At 47.5% G+C, this 16,119-nt stretch overlaps 1 protein-coding gene across 1 annotated transcript; it reads left to right on the top strand.

Annotated features, from left to right (window-relative positions):
- The first annotated feature begins 562 nt into the window (after positions 1-562).
- LOC146080161 (uncharacterized) lies at positions 563-5,341 on the top strand. Its single transcript, XM_083187105.1, has 2 exons — positions 563-1,354; positions 2,271-5,341. Exons 1-2 carry the CDS (start codon positions 935-937, stop codon positions 2,826-2,828), a joined length of 978 nt encoding a protein of 325 aa, XP_083043231.1. The 5' UTR covers positions 563-934; the 3' UTR covers positions 2,829-5,341.
- The last annotated feature ends 10,778 nt before the right edge of the window (positions 5,342-16,119 follow it).

The raw sequence follows: 16,119 nt of genomic DNA, 5'->3' as shown, positions 1-16,119 counted from the left end.
AGCACATTGAGTGTGCTTCCGTCGTCGCGACCATCCATCCGATCCGTGTTTTCGCGCGAGTTCCTGGACACTCCTACCGCAGCCATATTGCCCCGTGGATGCAGCAGCGAAGGAGCACACGGCGTCTTCTACTGCGCGCACCTGACAGCAGGTAAGCAGGCCACCGCTGACCTCAACACCCCACCTGGGTCCCCGCTGCCCATACCAGGCCACCGCTGACCTCAACACCCCACCTGGGTCCCCGCTGCCCATACCAGGCCACCTCTGACCTCAACACCCCACCTGGGTCCCCGCTGCCCATACCAGGCCACCGCTGAACTCAACACCCCACCTGGGTCCCCGCTGCCCATACCAGGCCACCTCTGACCTCAACACCCCACCTGGGTCCCCGCTGCCCATACCAGGCCACCGCTGACCTCAACACCCCACCTGGGTCCCCGCTGCCCATACCAGGCCACCGCTGACCTCAACACCCCACCTGGGTCCCCGCTGCCCATACCAGGCCACCGCTGAACTCAACACCCCACCTGGGTCCCCGCTGCCCATACCAGGCCACCTCTGACCTCAACACCCCACCTGGGTCCCCGCTGCCCATACCAGGCCACCGCTGAACTCAACACCCCACCTGGGTCCCCGCTGCCCACTAATAAAGGTGGCCAGATGTATTATGCCAGCCCAGCCGCCAATCTTCCCCTGCGGCCTACCTACCAAATATTATGCCACCACCACTAAATGTAATGTAAAGATGATAAATGTATAGAAATATGATTTATTAAAATTTCTTAAATGTATAAAAACAAAACATTTATTTTTATTAATTATATACAGTTTAATGAAACATTTAATTTTAACTACTATTTATATTAACCAAACTATTGACATTTGAAAAATATGTACATAGACTATTGTCAAATTTTATTTTTTTTTGGCAGGAATGTCCCAGGCACTGGCCAAAGAACAGGAGTTTGTGGAGGCATTCATAGAGAAATACCGCGAACTTGAATGCCTCTGGAAGACAAAGTCGAAAGACTATAGCAATAAAATCAAAAGAGCTCAAGCGCTGCAAGATCTCCTTGAATTTAGCAAGAGCTACAACCCAGAGGCTGATACGGAATGGGTCCGTAAAAAGATCCAGAATTTGCGGACTGTGTTTCTTAAGGAACATAAAAAAATACAGTCTTCCAAAAGGTCCGGTGCTGGTGCAGGAGAGGTGTATGAGACGTCGCTGTGGTATTACCACTTGCTGACCTTCACACTCAGCCAGGAGGTGCCAAGGCGAGGGCTCTGCATGATGGTGGAAGGCGAGGCGGATGACGTGACAGCGGCCATGGATGAAAGTTCCCAGCCGTTATCAGTAAGTACTGGTCCAATGTGTATATCACCCCTTTGCCCCATTTCTTTCTTTCAATCATTTTTTTGTTCCTTTATCCAAAAAGATTTTAAATGTGGTCTTCCTGCCAGGGGACAGCACCAACACCATTGAAATATGCCTTATATTGGTCCCTGACCTGTTTGGCTCGTGCTGTCCCCCGGTACTGCTGGGCCGGCATCTCCAGGGACACAATTGGGGCAACCTCCCTGGGATCATCTGGGTCCTCCGGCGGTGCTGGTCCTGCCGGGCGATGTGCCCTTTCTTTGCGGCGAAGTAAATTGTGCAGGACGCAGCACGCCATGACGGCCCAGTCAATTTTATCCAGCCGGAGGTTGATGGCTGTGTGGAAAATGCGGAATCTGCTGGCCATTATCCCGAATGCACTTTCCACAAGCCGGCGTGCCCTGGAGAGCCTGTAGTTGAACACCCGTTTGTCGTGGTCCAGTACACGCTTGGCATAGGGCTTCATGATGTGTTCATGAAGCCCAAATGCCTCGTCCGCAACAAATACAAAGTTCAGCCCATGCTTGGTTTGTTGAGCTGTGGGCAAGTGCATGGTGTTGGAGGCGAGCCTGTGGTAGAACTTGGTGTCCTTCAAAGTTCCACCATCTGAGGCCCGACCATTCCTGCCGACATCCACAAAGAGGAACTCGTAGTTCGCATTGACCACAGCCATCAGCACAATACTGAAGTACCCCTTGTAGTTGAAGTAGTACGAACCGCTGTGGGGTGGCTGATTGATCCGGACGTGTTTCCCATCGATGGCTCCTCCACAATTAGGAAAGTTCCACGCCTCATCAAATTCAGCAGCGATGTTTTGCCACTCCTGAACGGTGTTGGGGAACTGAAAAAAAGAGAAGGTGATGTTAACTAATTGTTGTTGTTTTCTTTTCCACAGACAACAAGTACAGAGATAGAGGTGGTCCACACCTCAACCCCTAATCCAACCCCAGAGCCACAAGACTCATCGGGAACAATCTATGGAGTTCCGGAAACCCCCACCCCGCCTCAACTATTTGGCAAAAAGAAAAAACGCAGAACCAAGGCAGTTCCTGAACAAGAACCCGATGATATTCTGGTTCGAGCCGAACAGGTGCTGCGTAGGCCATCTGATGAGTTTGACACCTTTGGAAAGTACATGGCTGATGGCTTACGGAAGCTACATCCGGACCAACAGATGGCGTTCGAACGCGTCACAAGCGAACTCCTGTTTATGGGCCGACAGGGCCGCCTGTCAATCAAAACCACACTGATGGGGCTTCTTCCATTGCACCAGACGCTGCAACAGATGCCTGCCGTACCCTCACCAGCCATTGCATCATTGCCTTTAAACACCCCGCCCATTAGACAATCCTGTACCCAACCTCAGACCCCACCCCGGTACAGTCACATGTATACAACATTGTTGGGAGACAGCACGAACCTGGATGATACACCGGTTTTGCAAGATTTATGACCGCATCCCATAGAATTATTTCGCAGTTGGCATGGAGTAGTATGTAACACGGTGCTTGTGGCGGAGATAATGGCCATGCTGACTTGTTGCATACTTGTAGAACAATGGGGCCGGGACCATTGTATATGCAGTATGCAACAGGTAATCATGAGTCCCTTTCTTTATCTGCGCTACAAGCGCCGTCTCTCTACTGCTCCATACTGCAAGGCAATGAGGCACTGGTTTGGTTTTAAGTTAAAATAATTTTAGTAGTTATGGCACTTTGCCTATGTTTTATATGCTATGTGTGTTCTTTCTATAGGTCCATGCTTGGAGCAGTATGGCACATGGTGCATGTTGTGCAGACAATGAAAGGACCTTCATGCTACAGTGGCGCAGAGTGCAGAGCAATGGGGCCGGGACCACTACTTCTGCACTATGCGCCATGGATGCATGAGGGTGCTTTTGTTGTCCGCGCTACATGCGTCGTCTGCCATACTGTCCCTTGCCGCATGGCAATGAAGCATTTGAAATGCCTTGTTATTTTTAGGGCACTTTGCCTATGTTTTATATGCTATGTGTGTTCTTTCTATAGGTCCATGCTTGGAGCAGTATGGCACATGGTGCATGTTGTGCAGACAATGAAATGACCTTCATGCTACAGTGGCGCAGAGTGCAGAGCAATGGGGCCGGGACCACTACTTCTGCACTATGCGCCATGGATGCATGAGGGTGCTTTTGTTGTCCGCGCTACATGCGTCGTCTGCCATACTGTCCCTTGCCGCATGGCAATGAAGCATTTGAAATGCCTTGTTATTTTTAGGGCACTTTGCCTATGTTTTATATGCTATGTGTGTTCTTTCTATAGGTCCATGCTTGGAGCAGTATGGCACATGGTGCATGTTGTGCAGACAATGAAAGGACCTTCATGCTACAGTGGCGCAGAGTGCAGAGCAATGGGGCCGGGACCACTACTTCTGCACTATGCGCCATGGATGCATGAGGGTGCTTTTGTTGTCCGCGCTACATGCGTCGTCTGCCATACTGCCCCCTTGCTGCATTCCAGTCAATTAATATAATGTTCTTGCAATATTTAAATAAACAACATTACTATATAAGCATTTAGGATAACAATATTTAAATCAACACAAAGCACTTTTAAAAATTATGTGTACTCAATGTGCTGTATGACACATGGTACTTGTGGTACAGACAAAGGACATGGCCACGTGGCACATAGTGCATATCAATGGTGCCAGGACTATTGCATCTGCACTATGCATCACGTGAGGTGGAGGGGACATGCATTATCTGCACAAGCACCATGTGTCATACTGAGATCTACCTCATGTCCGAACAAAGACAATACATTTGCTTTATATTTTTGATATTTGCATAACTTTTTTGGCAATTTTTATATTTATACTGTAAAAAAAAAAAAAAAATTATCAGTATTTGTGAAACTCACAGTTCCATTATTTAAATAAAAAACGTTATCTTTTCACTACAAGTGTGTGGTATATTTTTCCTTACCTTGCAATACTGATGCTGCAGGACCTTCACGATGGCTTTACAGGTCTCCGGGATGATGAGTCCCAACGCTTGCGGGGAGATGATGGATCCAAACTTGAGGTCCGCCAGCGATCGTCCTGTAGCCAGAAACCTGAGGGTTACCACCAGCCGGTCCTCAGCAGGGATAGCCATCCGGTACTTGGTATCCTGCTTCTGGATGTGGGGGGTGACCAGACGCAGCAGCTCCTGGAAGGTCTCATCGTCCATGCGAAGGAAATTGCGATAATCCTGGGGATTATTCTCGCGAATCTCCATCAGCAGGGGCATATGAGACCGCGCTTGTCGTCCCAGGAGCCACTGCTTGGTCCAGCAGGATCGAGCCTTCCTACGCTGGGCCCTCATCCTCCTCACCCTGAGCACAACGTAGGAAAGCAGGAAATCTTGCTGGAACGAATCCATAATTCAAAAAAGCAAAATGGGGGAAAAAAACACACTTTGTTCAGCAATGCAAAAACAAAGCAGCCAAAAATAGCAATGTGCAGCGTTCTGCAGGAATGCAAAAACAAAGCAGCCAAAAATAGCAATGTGCAGCATTCAGAAGGAATGCAAAAACAAAGCAGACAAAAATAGCAATGTGCAGCGTTCAGCAGGTATACACCAAGCCTCACTAGTCACAAAGCAGAAATGAGGTCCTGCAAAATGGCTCCTAGTCTTGTTACCCTCCTCTGCTAGCCCAGCCCATAATTCTTTGTGTTCTTTTGTCCCCCCCTTGTCTCCCCTCTGGTAGCCCGGCCCTTTATTTACATTCCAAAAACGACCGTGACCAGTGCACTCACGATGCACTCACGATCCGCACATCCGACTGTCGTACGACCATCATGTGCGATGTCGTATCGTGAGTACATCGTTAGTAAATCGTATGGAACATAGAACACGATCGTTAGCACATCGTTAAAAGGCCACGGGAGAGCGCCGCAGGAAAGTGCACACAAAATCGTTAGACGATCGTTAGACGATCCTGATCTTTCTGGTGTGTATGGGGCCTTAGCCTCCTTCTGTCTAACAAGATACACCTCTTTGTCCTCATTCTTCTGTGTCTGCTTAAATTTCTTAAAGGCCAACTTTTTTGCTTTCACAATACTTGCTACTTCTTTTGCAAACCACAATGGCTTTCTTTTTCTTGTGTTTTTCCTAACTCTTTTGACACAAAGTTCTGTTGCTTTTAGAATTGCACTTTTTAATTTTCCCACTTATCCTGCACTCCTTCCAAGTTCTTCCACTCTGCCAAAGAATCCCTTACAGAGTTTCCCATCTCTACAAAATCAGCCTTCCTAAAATCTAACACCTTTGTTTTTGTGTGCGATGAGTCAGTCTCTGTCTTTATTTTGAACCATACTGCTTGATGGTCACTGGATCCCAGATTTTCACCCACATTTATGTCAGATATTCTGTTACCATTTGTAAGTATTAAGTCTAATATTGCTTCCCTACGAGTGGGCTCCCTCACCAATTGCTGGAGGGATGCTCCTTGCAAGGAATTCAGCATGTCCCTACTTCTGGTGGTACTTGCAACAGGCAGATCCCAGTTTACAACAGGTAGATTAAAGTCTCCCATGATTATCACCTCTCCTTTTAATGCCATTTTATTGATGTCCTGCAATAGGCTCTTGTCTAGTTCCTCTTCCTGACCTGGTGGTCTGTAAATCACCCCTATATGAAGAATCGCCGGTACTTGTTTCCTATCTGGGCGCCCGTCGCGGGCATCGCGGGTACATTTATGTATGGCCGCGACGCGACCGACGCGATGCCCGCGATTTCCCATTGAAACCAATGTTAAACTTGGAAATCGTGTCGGTCGCGTCGCGGCCGGCCATAAATGTACCCGCGATGCCCGCGACGCGATGCTCACGATTTCCCATAGGAATCAATGTTAAAAGCCGCGATGGACCCGATTTTACTGTTAAATGCCTCAATCCACCCGATTTGGCCATAGGAATCAATGTTAAATGGGCTACAGAGCCCATTAACCCTTAAATGTCCCCCCCCCAATTTTTGACGCCACCCCACGATCGACGCCAACCCGAAGCGTGGCGAGCGCAGCGAGCCCGCGAGGGGCGGCGGTACGCGTCCTCCGACCTTTTCATGCCCTACTATCCACTAGGGCGTGGTGTGAGAATATAATAGTGTGGCGAGCGCAGCGAGCCACCGAGCCCGAAGCGTGGCGAGCGCAGCGAGCCCCGCGAGGGGACGCGGATACCTTCACAATTATGCGCGTCCCCTCGCGGCCTTCACAGTGAAGGTATCCGCGTCCCCTCGCGGGGCTCGCTGCGCTCGCCACGCTTCGGGCTCGGTGGCTCGCTGCGCTCGCCACACTATTATATTCTCACACCACGCCCTAGTGGATAGTAGGGCATGAAAAGGTCGGAGGACGCGTACCGCCACCCCTCGCGGGCTCGCTGCGCTCGCCACGCTTCGGGTTGGCGTGGATCGTGGGGTGGCGTCAAAAATTGGGGGGGACATTTAAGGGTTAATTGGGCCTAATTCAGGGTTAATATGGCCAAATCGGGTCAATTGAGCCATTTAACAGTGAAATCGCGGTCAATCAGCCTTTTTAACATTGTTCCCTATGGGAAAATCGCGGTGATCGCGGTCATCGCGGGCATCGCGACCATCCAATTTTACCCGCGATGCCCGCGATGACCGCGATCACCGCGATTTTTACCCCCGATGACCGCGATTTTGATCGTGGGCGCCCAGATAGGAAACAAGTACCGAATCGCCTTCTCCCCTGTTTCTATGGTCACCCAAAGGGCCTCCGTGTTTTCTTCAATACTTTGTATTAAGGTAGTCTTTATATTTTTTTTCACATATATTGCAACCCCTCCTCCAATTTTTTCCCATTCTGTCCTTCCTAAATAAAGTATATCCTGGTATAGCTATGTCCCAGTCATGATTTTCATTGCACCATGTCTCTGTAATAGCCACAATATCCAGTTCATCCCTTGTCATTATTGCAATTAGTTCAGGGATTTTATTTCCTAAGCTCCTAGCATTTGCACACATAGCTCTTAAAGTTGTGTTTGTGCTTCTCCTGCTGCTAGCTATGTTCATCTTTCTGCCTATATCTATTCGGTTTTGATCGGCATTATCTTCTGTTGCAGTGGATAGGCTTCCTGTTCCATTTGCCTGCAGAGACAATACCTCTAGGTTGGGGGAGCAGATTTCTTCATTCTTATTTGGTTCACTGCCCCCCTCTGCTAGTTTAAAAAGTTGCTTATGAAGCTTCCAAACTTCTCACTTAATATTCTAGTTCCCCTTGAAGATGGGTGCAGGCCATCCCTTTTATATAAGGCTCTGTCTTGCCAGGTAGCTTGACTTTGACCTAAATATCCTAATCTCTGTACATACTGGGGGGATGGGACACACTGACATACTGTACATTAGGGGGAGACACACTGACATACTGTACACTGGGGGGCACACACTGACATACTGTACACTGGAGGACCACACTGACATACTGTACACTGGGGGATGGGACACACTGACATACTGTACATTAGGGGGAGACACGCTGACATACTGTACACTGGGGGGGCACACACTGACATACTGTACACTGGAGGGCCACACTGACATACTGTACTCTGGGGGGCACACATGGACATACTGTACACTGGGGGGGGGGCACCCACTGACATACTGTACACTGGGGGGGTGGGACACACTGACATACTGTACATTAGGGGGAGACACACTGACATACCGTACACTGGGGGTTGTGACACACTGGCATACTGTACACGCAGGTGGTGGCAGGCTAATGGAAGGATTGCAGGTGTCTGAGGGAGGAGAGGGTTTAGTGGGAGATCTTGGGTGCCTTGCAGTTGATAATCGTGGGTGGGGGGGTAGCGGATGCTGGCAGGGGGAGTCAGAGTTCTGATCTCGGGTGCGGTGGGGTGCCAGAGGAGGGGGCTAACCGTGGCACCCCACCACGATCAGGGGGGGAGAGTCTAATTGCGGCTGGGGGACTGATCACAGATGCCTGTGCAGCAGCAGGGGGTGTAGGGCTTATTGCGGGTCTAGGGGATTAGCTTGTGAGCCGGGATGAGATATACTGTAACTCTCCTAAAAAAATGTTCCCGTGTCTTTTTGTCTTTTATACTTACCGTGAGACTCACAATCAAATGGAATACAGAACGTATTAACAGCAAAGAAGAACACCATTAGGATAAGTATATCCCCTACTATGATTTTAATAGTCTAGCGCCATCTTCATCACCTTCTCCTTTTCTGAGATTTGAAATAGCTACGGACCTGGTCTGAATACAGCCAGGCTGCACATCGCTCTCTGCCCAGCAGACAGCTGTACCCGACTCCCCACTAACGCTTGCGGCTGCACACAGTAAGGTGCCATAGAAATCAGGGTGCTGACAGCAATGGAGAAGACACTGTCAGCTCCCTGATTACTATGGCGCCTTACTCAACTGCATACTCCCCATAATGGGTGGGCCAATCATGAGGTCTTATCATCATCCCTTCATTTCTACAAACATGTTAGGAAACTCCTTTATGTTTCAAGTAAGTCCACCAGAGCAACATGTTAAAGGTCTTCTTGTCCATAACAGCTGCTCCTGCTCCCATAGAACTTTATGCATTTACCGGTACTTGAGATGCTGCCAGGTCTTACTGTCTGAGCAGCAGCGGCTTATACAAACAACAGGAGATTGCAAGGATATTATAGAGGTGTAATATGTAGGTCTGGAGTTGGTATACGAGTGTAGCAGTGAGTCGGAGCAATGGAGAATAGTATGGTGGGGGAAGCAACACAGGATCTCAATAGCAGGAAGTTGAAGGATTGTCTATGGAATTACACAATGCAGGACAGGACAAAGATGGCAGACAGTTGAGATCAGCACTGGGTACAGATTCCTGGACAGAGATTGGCATGGAATGTGCAGACAAAAATTAATACCATCATGGAGGTTCAGAAATTGCAGTGACGGGTGATTTTTGGATCAATTGTCTCTGCATCGGAACAATGTGATGAATAAGTTATTTTGTATCCACCACATCTACTCACACCAAGATAAATGCTTAATTATCAGAGGGCCTCATTATAACACACTGAATTGTCTTGGTGTACTACAGATACAGGACTACAACATATCCTACTTTTCAGTATAATTAATCACTGAGGGGGAAATGTTTCAAAGTTTGGAGAGAGATACAATGGAGAAAGATAAAGTACCATCCAATCAGCTCATAACTGCCATTTTACAGGCTGTTTGAAAAATAACAGGAACTAATCGAATGGTACTTTCGCTCTTTAAGCTTGAAACATCTTCCCCTAAGTTATAAGAAACTATCAATATATAGAACATCCAACCCATATGAAAGTTATATTACCCTTTATGGTATCCAGCCTATTTTATTTAGCTTTTTATTACTGAAACACAATTTTAATTTTTGCTGTTTTTCAATTTCATAAAGTTGAATGTGTATATATATATTGTATTGTGAATCTCTGCAAAACAAATTTTTCTTTTCATCCTGAGTATTCCCATCTAATTGTCAGTGATAGCACCCCCTATTGAAATAATATTTTAGGAATACTCTGTGGTTACAGTCCCAGATCTGTAGTGTTACCATTGTGATTCCTGCTGTTTTATGCTGCCAAAAGAAGTGCTAAGGACTAGCCTGAATTTTAGGCTTCCATAACCATAAGCATAGAAAATGTTTAGTTTACAAGGTTTTGTCTCGCCCTGGTGGAATATTTATAAACTGCAGTTTATTTTCTAGATGCTTCTGAGATATGTTCATTACATGCAGACAGTTGTCACTATGGGCCTTATTCAAGTTCACTCTTTCTGACAAAATCCTTCTTAGATGGACAAAACCATGTGCACTGCAGGTGGGCAGATGTAAAATGTGCAGAGAGAATGATATTTGAGTGTGTTATTTTTAGAGATGTGCGGGCTCGGATATCAGAGATCCGAGCCCCCACGGACGTCATCATTCCGAGCCCGATTCCGAGCAGCGCTCGGAGATTCCCGCCTGACTCGGTCCGTCCGCGTGATTAGAACGTCATCTCCCGGCGTCGGATTTCGCGAGGCTTTATAAGCAGCTGCCGCGCCCCCGCCATCTTCACTCCAGTTAAGTAGTGGGTTGGGAGAGGGTGTGTTGGTGCTGCTGCTGGGGCTTAAACTTGAGCTTGTCCTTGAGCTTTTGCAATCGCTGGTGCTGTCTCTCAGTGCTGCTGTGTAGTAGTCTAACTGTGTACTTGTAGTACTACTGTCTCCTCTGTGCGGTCTACCTCTGGTGTGCTGTGCTGCCTGTAATTGATTATTTTATTTGCTGGGGCTGTCTCCCTCAGTGCTGCTGTGTACTCTGTTCTCAGCTTAGGACAACAGTCTAACTGTGTACTTGTAGTACTACTGTCTCCTCTGTGCGGTCTACCTCTGGTGAACTGTGCTGTAATTAATTATTTTATTTGCTAGGGCTGTCTCCCTCAGTGCTGCTGTGTACTATGTTCTCCTCTGCTTAGGAGAACAGTCTAACTGTGTACCTGCCTGTAGTACTGTCTCCTCTGTGCTGGGGCATACCTCTGGTGCTGTGCTGTGCCATTTATTATATATATAATTATTAATTAATTATATTAAATATAAATATATATATAGTCCACTGGTGCTGCACTGCTGCCTGCACTGAATCTGCCAGTCTGGCGGTCTGTGGTCTGGGGCTCACTGGCTAATAAATAATTAAATACTGCCTGCCTAATAAATAATTAAATACTGCCGTATATCTCTACCTTTGTGGTCTGGGGCTCACTGCCTATACTGCCGTATGTACCGTCTGGTCTGGGGCTCACTGGCTAATAAATAATTAAATACTGCTGTATATCTCTACCTTTGTGGTCTGGGGCTCACTGGCTATACTGCCGTATGTACCGTCTGGTCTGGGGCTCACTGGCTAATAAATAATTAAATACTGCCTGCCTAATAAATAATTAAATACTGCCGTATATCTCTACCTTTGTGGTCTGGGGGTCACTGGCTATACTGCCGTATGTACCGTCTGGTCTGGGGCTCACTGGTTAATAAATAATTAAATACTGCCTGCCTAATAAATAATTAAATACTGCCGTATATCTCTACCTTTGTGGTCTGGGGCTCACTGCCTATACTGCCGTATGTACCGTCTGGTCTGGGGCTCACTGGCTAATAAATAATTAAATACTGCCGTATATCTCTACCTTTGTGGTCTGGGGCTCACTGCCTATACTGCCGTATCTACCGTCTGGTCTGGGGCTCACTGCCTAATAAATACTGCCGTATATCTACCTGTGTGGTCTGGAGCCCACTGCCTAATACTGCCGTATCTACCTCTGCAGTGTCACTCTTACATGAGCCACGTGTTTGTGCCGCACACTTGTGTGGCTTAGCATAGTTATCCAGCTACCTCAGTGCAAACTTTGGCAATAAAAACAATATTGTGAGGTGTGAGGTGTTCAGAATACACTGGAAATGAGTGTAAATGAATGTTATTGTGGTCAATATAGCGTAGGAGCAAAAAAACCACCAAATTCTGCCATTTTAGCTGTTTTTAGGCTTTTTTTAACAAAAAAATCAGAACCCAAAACCCAAATAAATCCAAACACAAAACACTTAGGAGGTGTTTTGCCAAAACCCATTAGAACCCAAAACCTCAAGGTAATCAGAACCCAAAACCCAAAACCCAAAACCCGAAAAGTGGCCGGTGAACATCCCTAGTTATTTTGTTTTCAATATAGTGGCATACAATGCAATGCAATGCAATGTGATTTTTCATTGTAAAGACCCAATTTTTAATTGTATAGCATGGGCGGATTGGGCCACCGGGATACCAGGAAAAATCCCGGTGGGCCGGACCCATTCCACCCTCTGTCGGGCCGCCTAGACCTGAATACGGCCGCCTGCAGAGCTTTTGCGTTCCACCAACCCGGAAGCTATAATCTTTCTGTGGGTGATGAGAGTTCGTAGAAGCAGCTCCTGTCCTGCACTGTGCGCTGCTCTATCTCCTGTCAGCGTCTCACAGCAGCAGGACATGACGCTGGTGATGCTGCTGCTGCCGCTTGTCAGAGGTTCTTCTGAGCGCGCTGAGAGGTGAGAGCAGCTTGCACTGCTTCGTCCCCCACTGCTAGGATACACAAGCAGGGGGTCCTGAAACTCCCCCTGTATGTCACTTCTGCATGACTTTATGACTTATCCCCCATAAATCATGAACGGAAAGCATGGAGGAGTCCGGGTGCCTGACACCTTCCCCCATTACAGGCTGCTGCTGCACGGAGCTCTCCTGTGTTCAGGGCTTCCCCACACAAGTTGTGAGTTGTGAGCAATTGCTCATGCATACCTTCAGTATATGCCTAATTTTATAAAGTATGTGTGTGTGTACAGTAGCTATCTGCCCTGCATTTTCTCTATTTAATTATCCATCCATATTCTAAATATTCCCATTTTTTAGAGTTGCTGTAACTCTTGTTTTAGTTTAAAACAGGGGTGCCCAAAAGGTCGATCGCGATCTACCCGTCGATCGAGGAGGTCCCGTGGGTAGATCGCGATCAAGTACCATTCGCGTTCCCAGGGATGCCGTGCGCGGGTGCAAATGTGACATCGCCCGCGCACTGCAAGTGAGAGCCGACTGGATGGCTCAGCAGCGGTGGGAGTCCGTGGGACAGGGGACAGGCTGGGAGAGCTCAGCAGCAGCGGGACGGGTCCTGGACCTTAGCACACAATGTAAGCAGGCACTGAAGGGACTGGAGACTCAGCAGCGGTGGGACAGGACTCAGAGCGCAGCGCACAGTGGCAGCAGGGAAGCTGAACCCAAAAAGCGCATCACAGTAAGTTTTACTTTAGTGCACTGCTTGTGAGGGGATAATTGTCCACAGGTTTTTGTTTTTAGTGTTATGTAATGCAGTGAGAGGGGGAGGGGCTCTGTTTACAAATATAAGTTCATCCCAGTTGCTGCTTGTGATGAAGTTGTGTGCCCCCTTTAAAAAAAAAAAAAAAAAAAGTATATATATATATATATATATATATTCATTAAAAAAAATTAAGGGGGCACAAGCAGCAACTGGGATGAACTTTTGTAAACCTCGGCGCATAAAATAAGTTTGTGCCATTCCGTGCCATAATGTGAATTTTAGATCATTCCGTGTGGCACAATGTAAAGTTTGCAGCTCATTCCCAGTGTCAGTATTTGAATTTCGGGCACATTCCCTGTGTCAGTATGTGAATTCGGGCACATTCCCTGTGTCATGTATGTGAATTCGGGCACATTCCCTGTGCCATGTATGTGAATTTCGGGCTCATTCCCTGTGCCATGTATGTGAATTTCGGGCTCATTCCCTGTGTCCGAATGTGAATTTCGGGCACATTCCCTGTGTCAGAATGTGGATTTAGGGCACATTCCCTGTGTCAGAATGTGGATTTAGGGCACATTCCCTGTGTCAGAATGTGGATTTAGGGAACATTCCCTGTGTCAGAATGTGAATTTCGGGCACATTCCCTGTGTCAGAATGTGAATTTCGACATACTCCGCCCCCATTAGGGCTGCTTCCTGAAATTTCCCGGGCTGGTTTTCCATCCCAATCCGCCCCTGTTGTATAGTCAACCATGGGTGATTTCATACCCCCACTATCCAACTGGAGTTGATTTTATATAGTGTGGCGAGCGCAGCGAGCCACCGAGCCCGAGCATGGCGTGCGCAGCGCGCCCCGCGAGGGGACGCAGAATACATGTAAAGTTATCCACGTCCACTCGCGGGGCACGCTGCGCTCGCCACACTATATAAAATCAACTCCATGCGTAGTTGGATAGTGGGGGTATGTAATCACCCATGATTGACTATACAATTAAAAATCAGGTCTTTACAATGAAAAATCGCATTGCATTGCATTGCATTGCATGCTTTACAATTTGACAATTGTCAGATATATGTGGGGTGGGAGAGTGTTTCACACACGTATTGTCAGTCATTATACTGATTTGTTGTTCATGTTTCCAAATGAAAGTGTCCACATGCACACATCAACAGTTTGTAAAGCGAATTGAGATAAAGGGCTGACATACACAGAGCCGAATTTCCCATTAGGCACGTGAGGCACGTGCCTAGGGGCGGCACATGTTTGGGGGCGGCACTTGGATGCCTGTGATAGTACTGTCAGCCCAAAATGTACATATAACTGCAAAATATCCACTGTACTGTACTATATTCCATCTTAAATATAGTGTAAATGGATAGGATATGCAGATACTGCCCCTGTAAATTGTCCTACTTAGTAAATATGTATTCATAATAAAAGAACATGTCACAGTTAGTGGCTTTTTTTAATAAATCCATTATATTGGCTATTATCAAATGAGGTCTTATAAGTAATCAATAGAAATAATAAACAGGGGGTGGGGGGCGGCATTATTGTTGTGCCTAGGGGCGTCGTCATCCCAAAATACACCCCTGGACATACACACACACATATAGCAGTGTGTGCGGGTGCATGCAGTGGTGTAACAACAGCCACGCAGCCCCCGCAGTAGCGGGGAGGCGCTGTGTAAGTGTGGGCGCCGGGGGGCTGCGGGGCTATTGTAACGATGCCACCGCCGCCACAGACCCACAGATTTAGTTGTATTCGCTGCAGTCCCAGCTCCTCTCCTGGCTTCGTTTGGTGCTATGGAGATGGACCATCATAAAATGTCCGCCCCCATATAGCAGACAGTTCTCTGAAACTGTCTGCTATATGGGGGTGGACATTTTGTGATGGTCCGATTTTCATAGCAGAAGCCAGGAGGGGAGCCGGACCGCACAGCAGACAAGATCTGCGAGTGCCTGCTGCTGGGCACGGGGGGCATGGAGGTAAGGCACAGGGGGCATAGAGGGGGGGGCATGGGCGGCCAAATTATCGGCAGGGGGGTGCTTATATTATAGCTACACCACTGGGTGCATGTATTTTAACAATTGAGCTTGGTGATTGCTGGTGCGAGCTTTGGTCCGCTTAGTTGCAGGCAGGAAAGACCTGAAAGTCACTTAGATTTGCAAAGGTTTTTTCTATTCCTAATACTGTTAGTGTGCGCTCAGTTTTGCAAAACCACTACCCACCACTTTTTTTCCAACTCCCCTTGTATATGCCCAGTTTTATGCCCATTTTCATAGTGGTCCGAGGTCAGGCCCGGAGATACACCGACAACATGCCTTTATTTCGGACCAAGCTTGCAAGCATTTTTATGCTCGCAATGGTGCAAACAAGGTGGCACATGCATACCAAGCGAAAAAACGCGTTCAGTGCGAATTTGCAGCCGTGTGTGACAACCAGAAAAAGGTCCTAGATCACCAAAATTACACTCAACTCCCCCTGCTGGCACCTGGAGGAAAATGCATCTAATAGGCAAAGAAAGATGCTGACAGTATCTCCAGATTTAAAGGTGACTACTTCCTCGCCCCAGGGCCCCTGCCACGCACCGGGCTCTAGGCAGGTGCCTAGGTTGCCTAGCGATAAATACGCCCTGACACACTGCAATCCCAGGGGCAAACGCAGGATTTTTTTCAGGGAGGGTTTCCTATGGCCTCCTTCCTACAATATAAATATATATATCCATATAAGCATGTACTTCTGAGGTTCTGGCACTCTCCAATAGCCCAAAAAATTGATTGATGTCCTGACGAAAGGGGCGATTAAAATACCCCTGAAACATTGACTTTAAAACCCGTTGTCTGGTCGTTTTTTTGGGCTATTGGAGAGTGCCAGAACCTCAAAAGCACATGCTTA

This window comes from Crinia signifera, chromosome 5 (genome assembly GCF_055691185.1).
Source record: "Crinia signifera chromosome 5, ASM5569118v1, whole genome shotgun sequence".
NCBI classification, from domain to species: domain Eukaryota; kingdom Metazoa; phylum Chordata; class Amphibia; order Anura; family Myobatrachidae; genus Crinia; species Crinia signifera.
The sequence above is the reverse complement of the archived record's forward strand: the minus strand, read 5'-3'. Positions and strand labels throughout refer to the sequence as shown.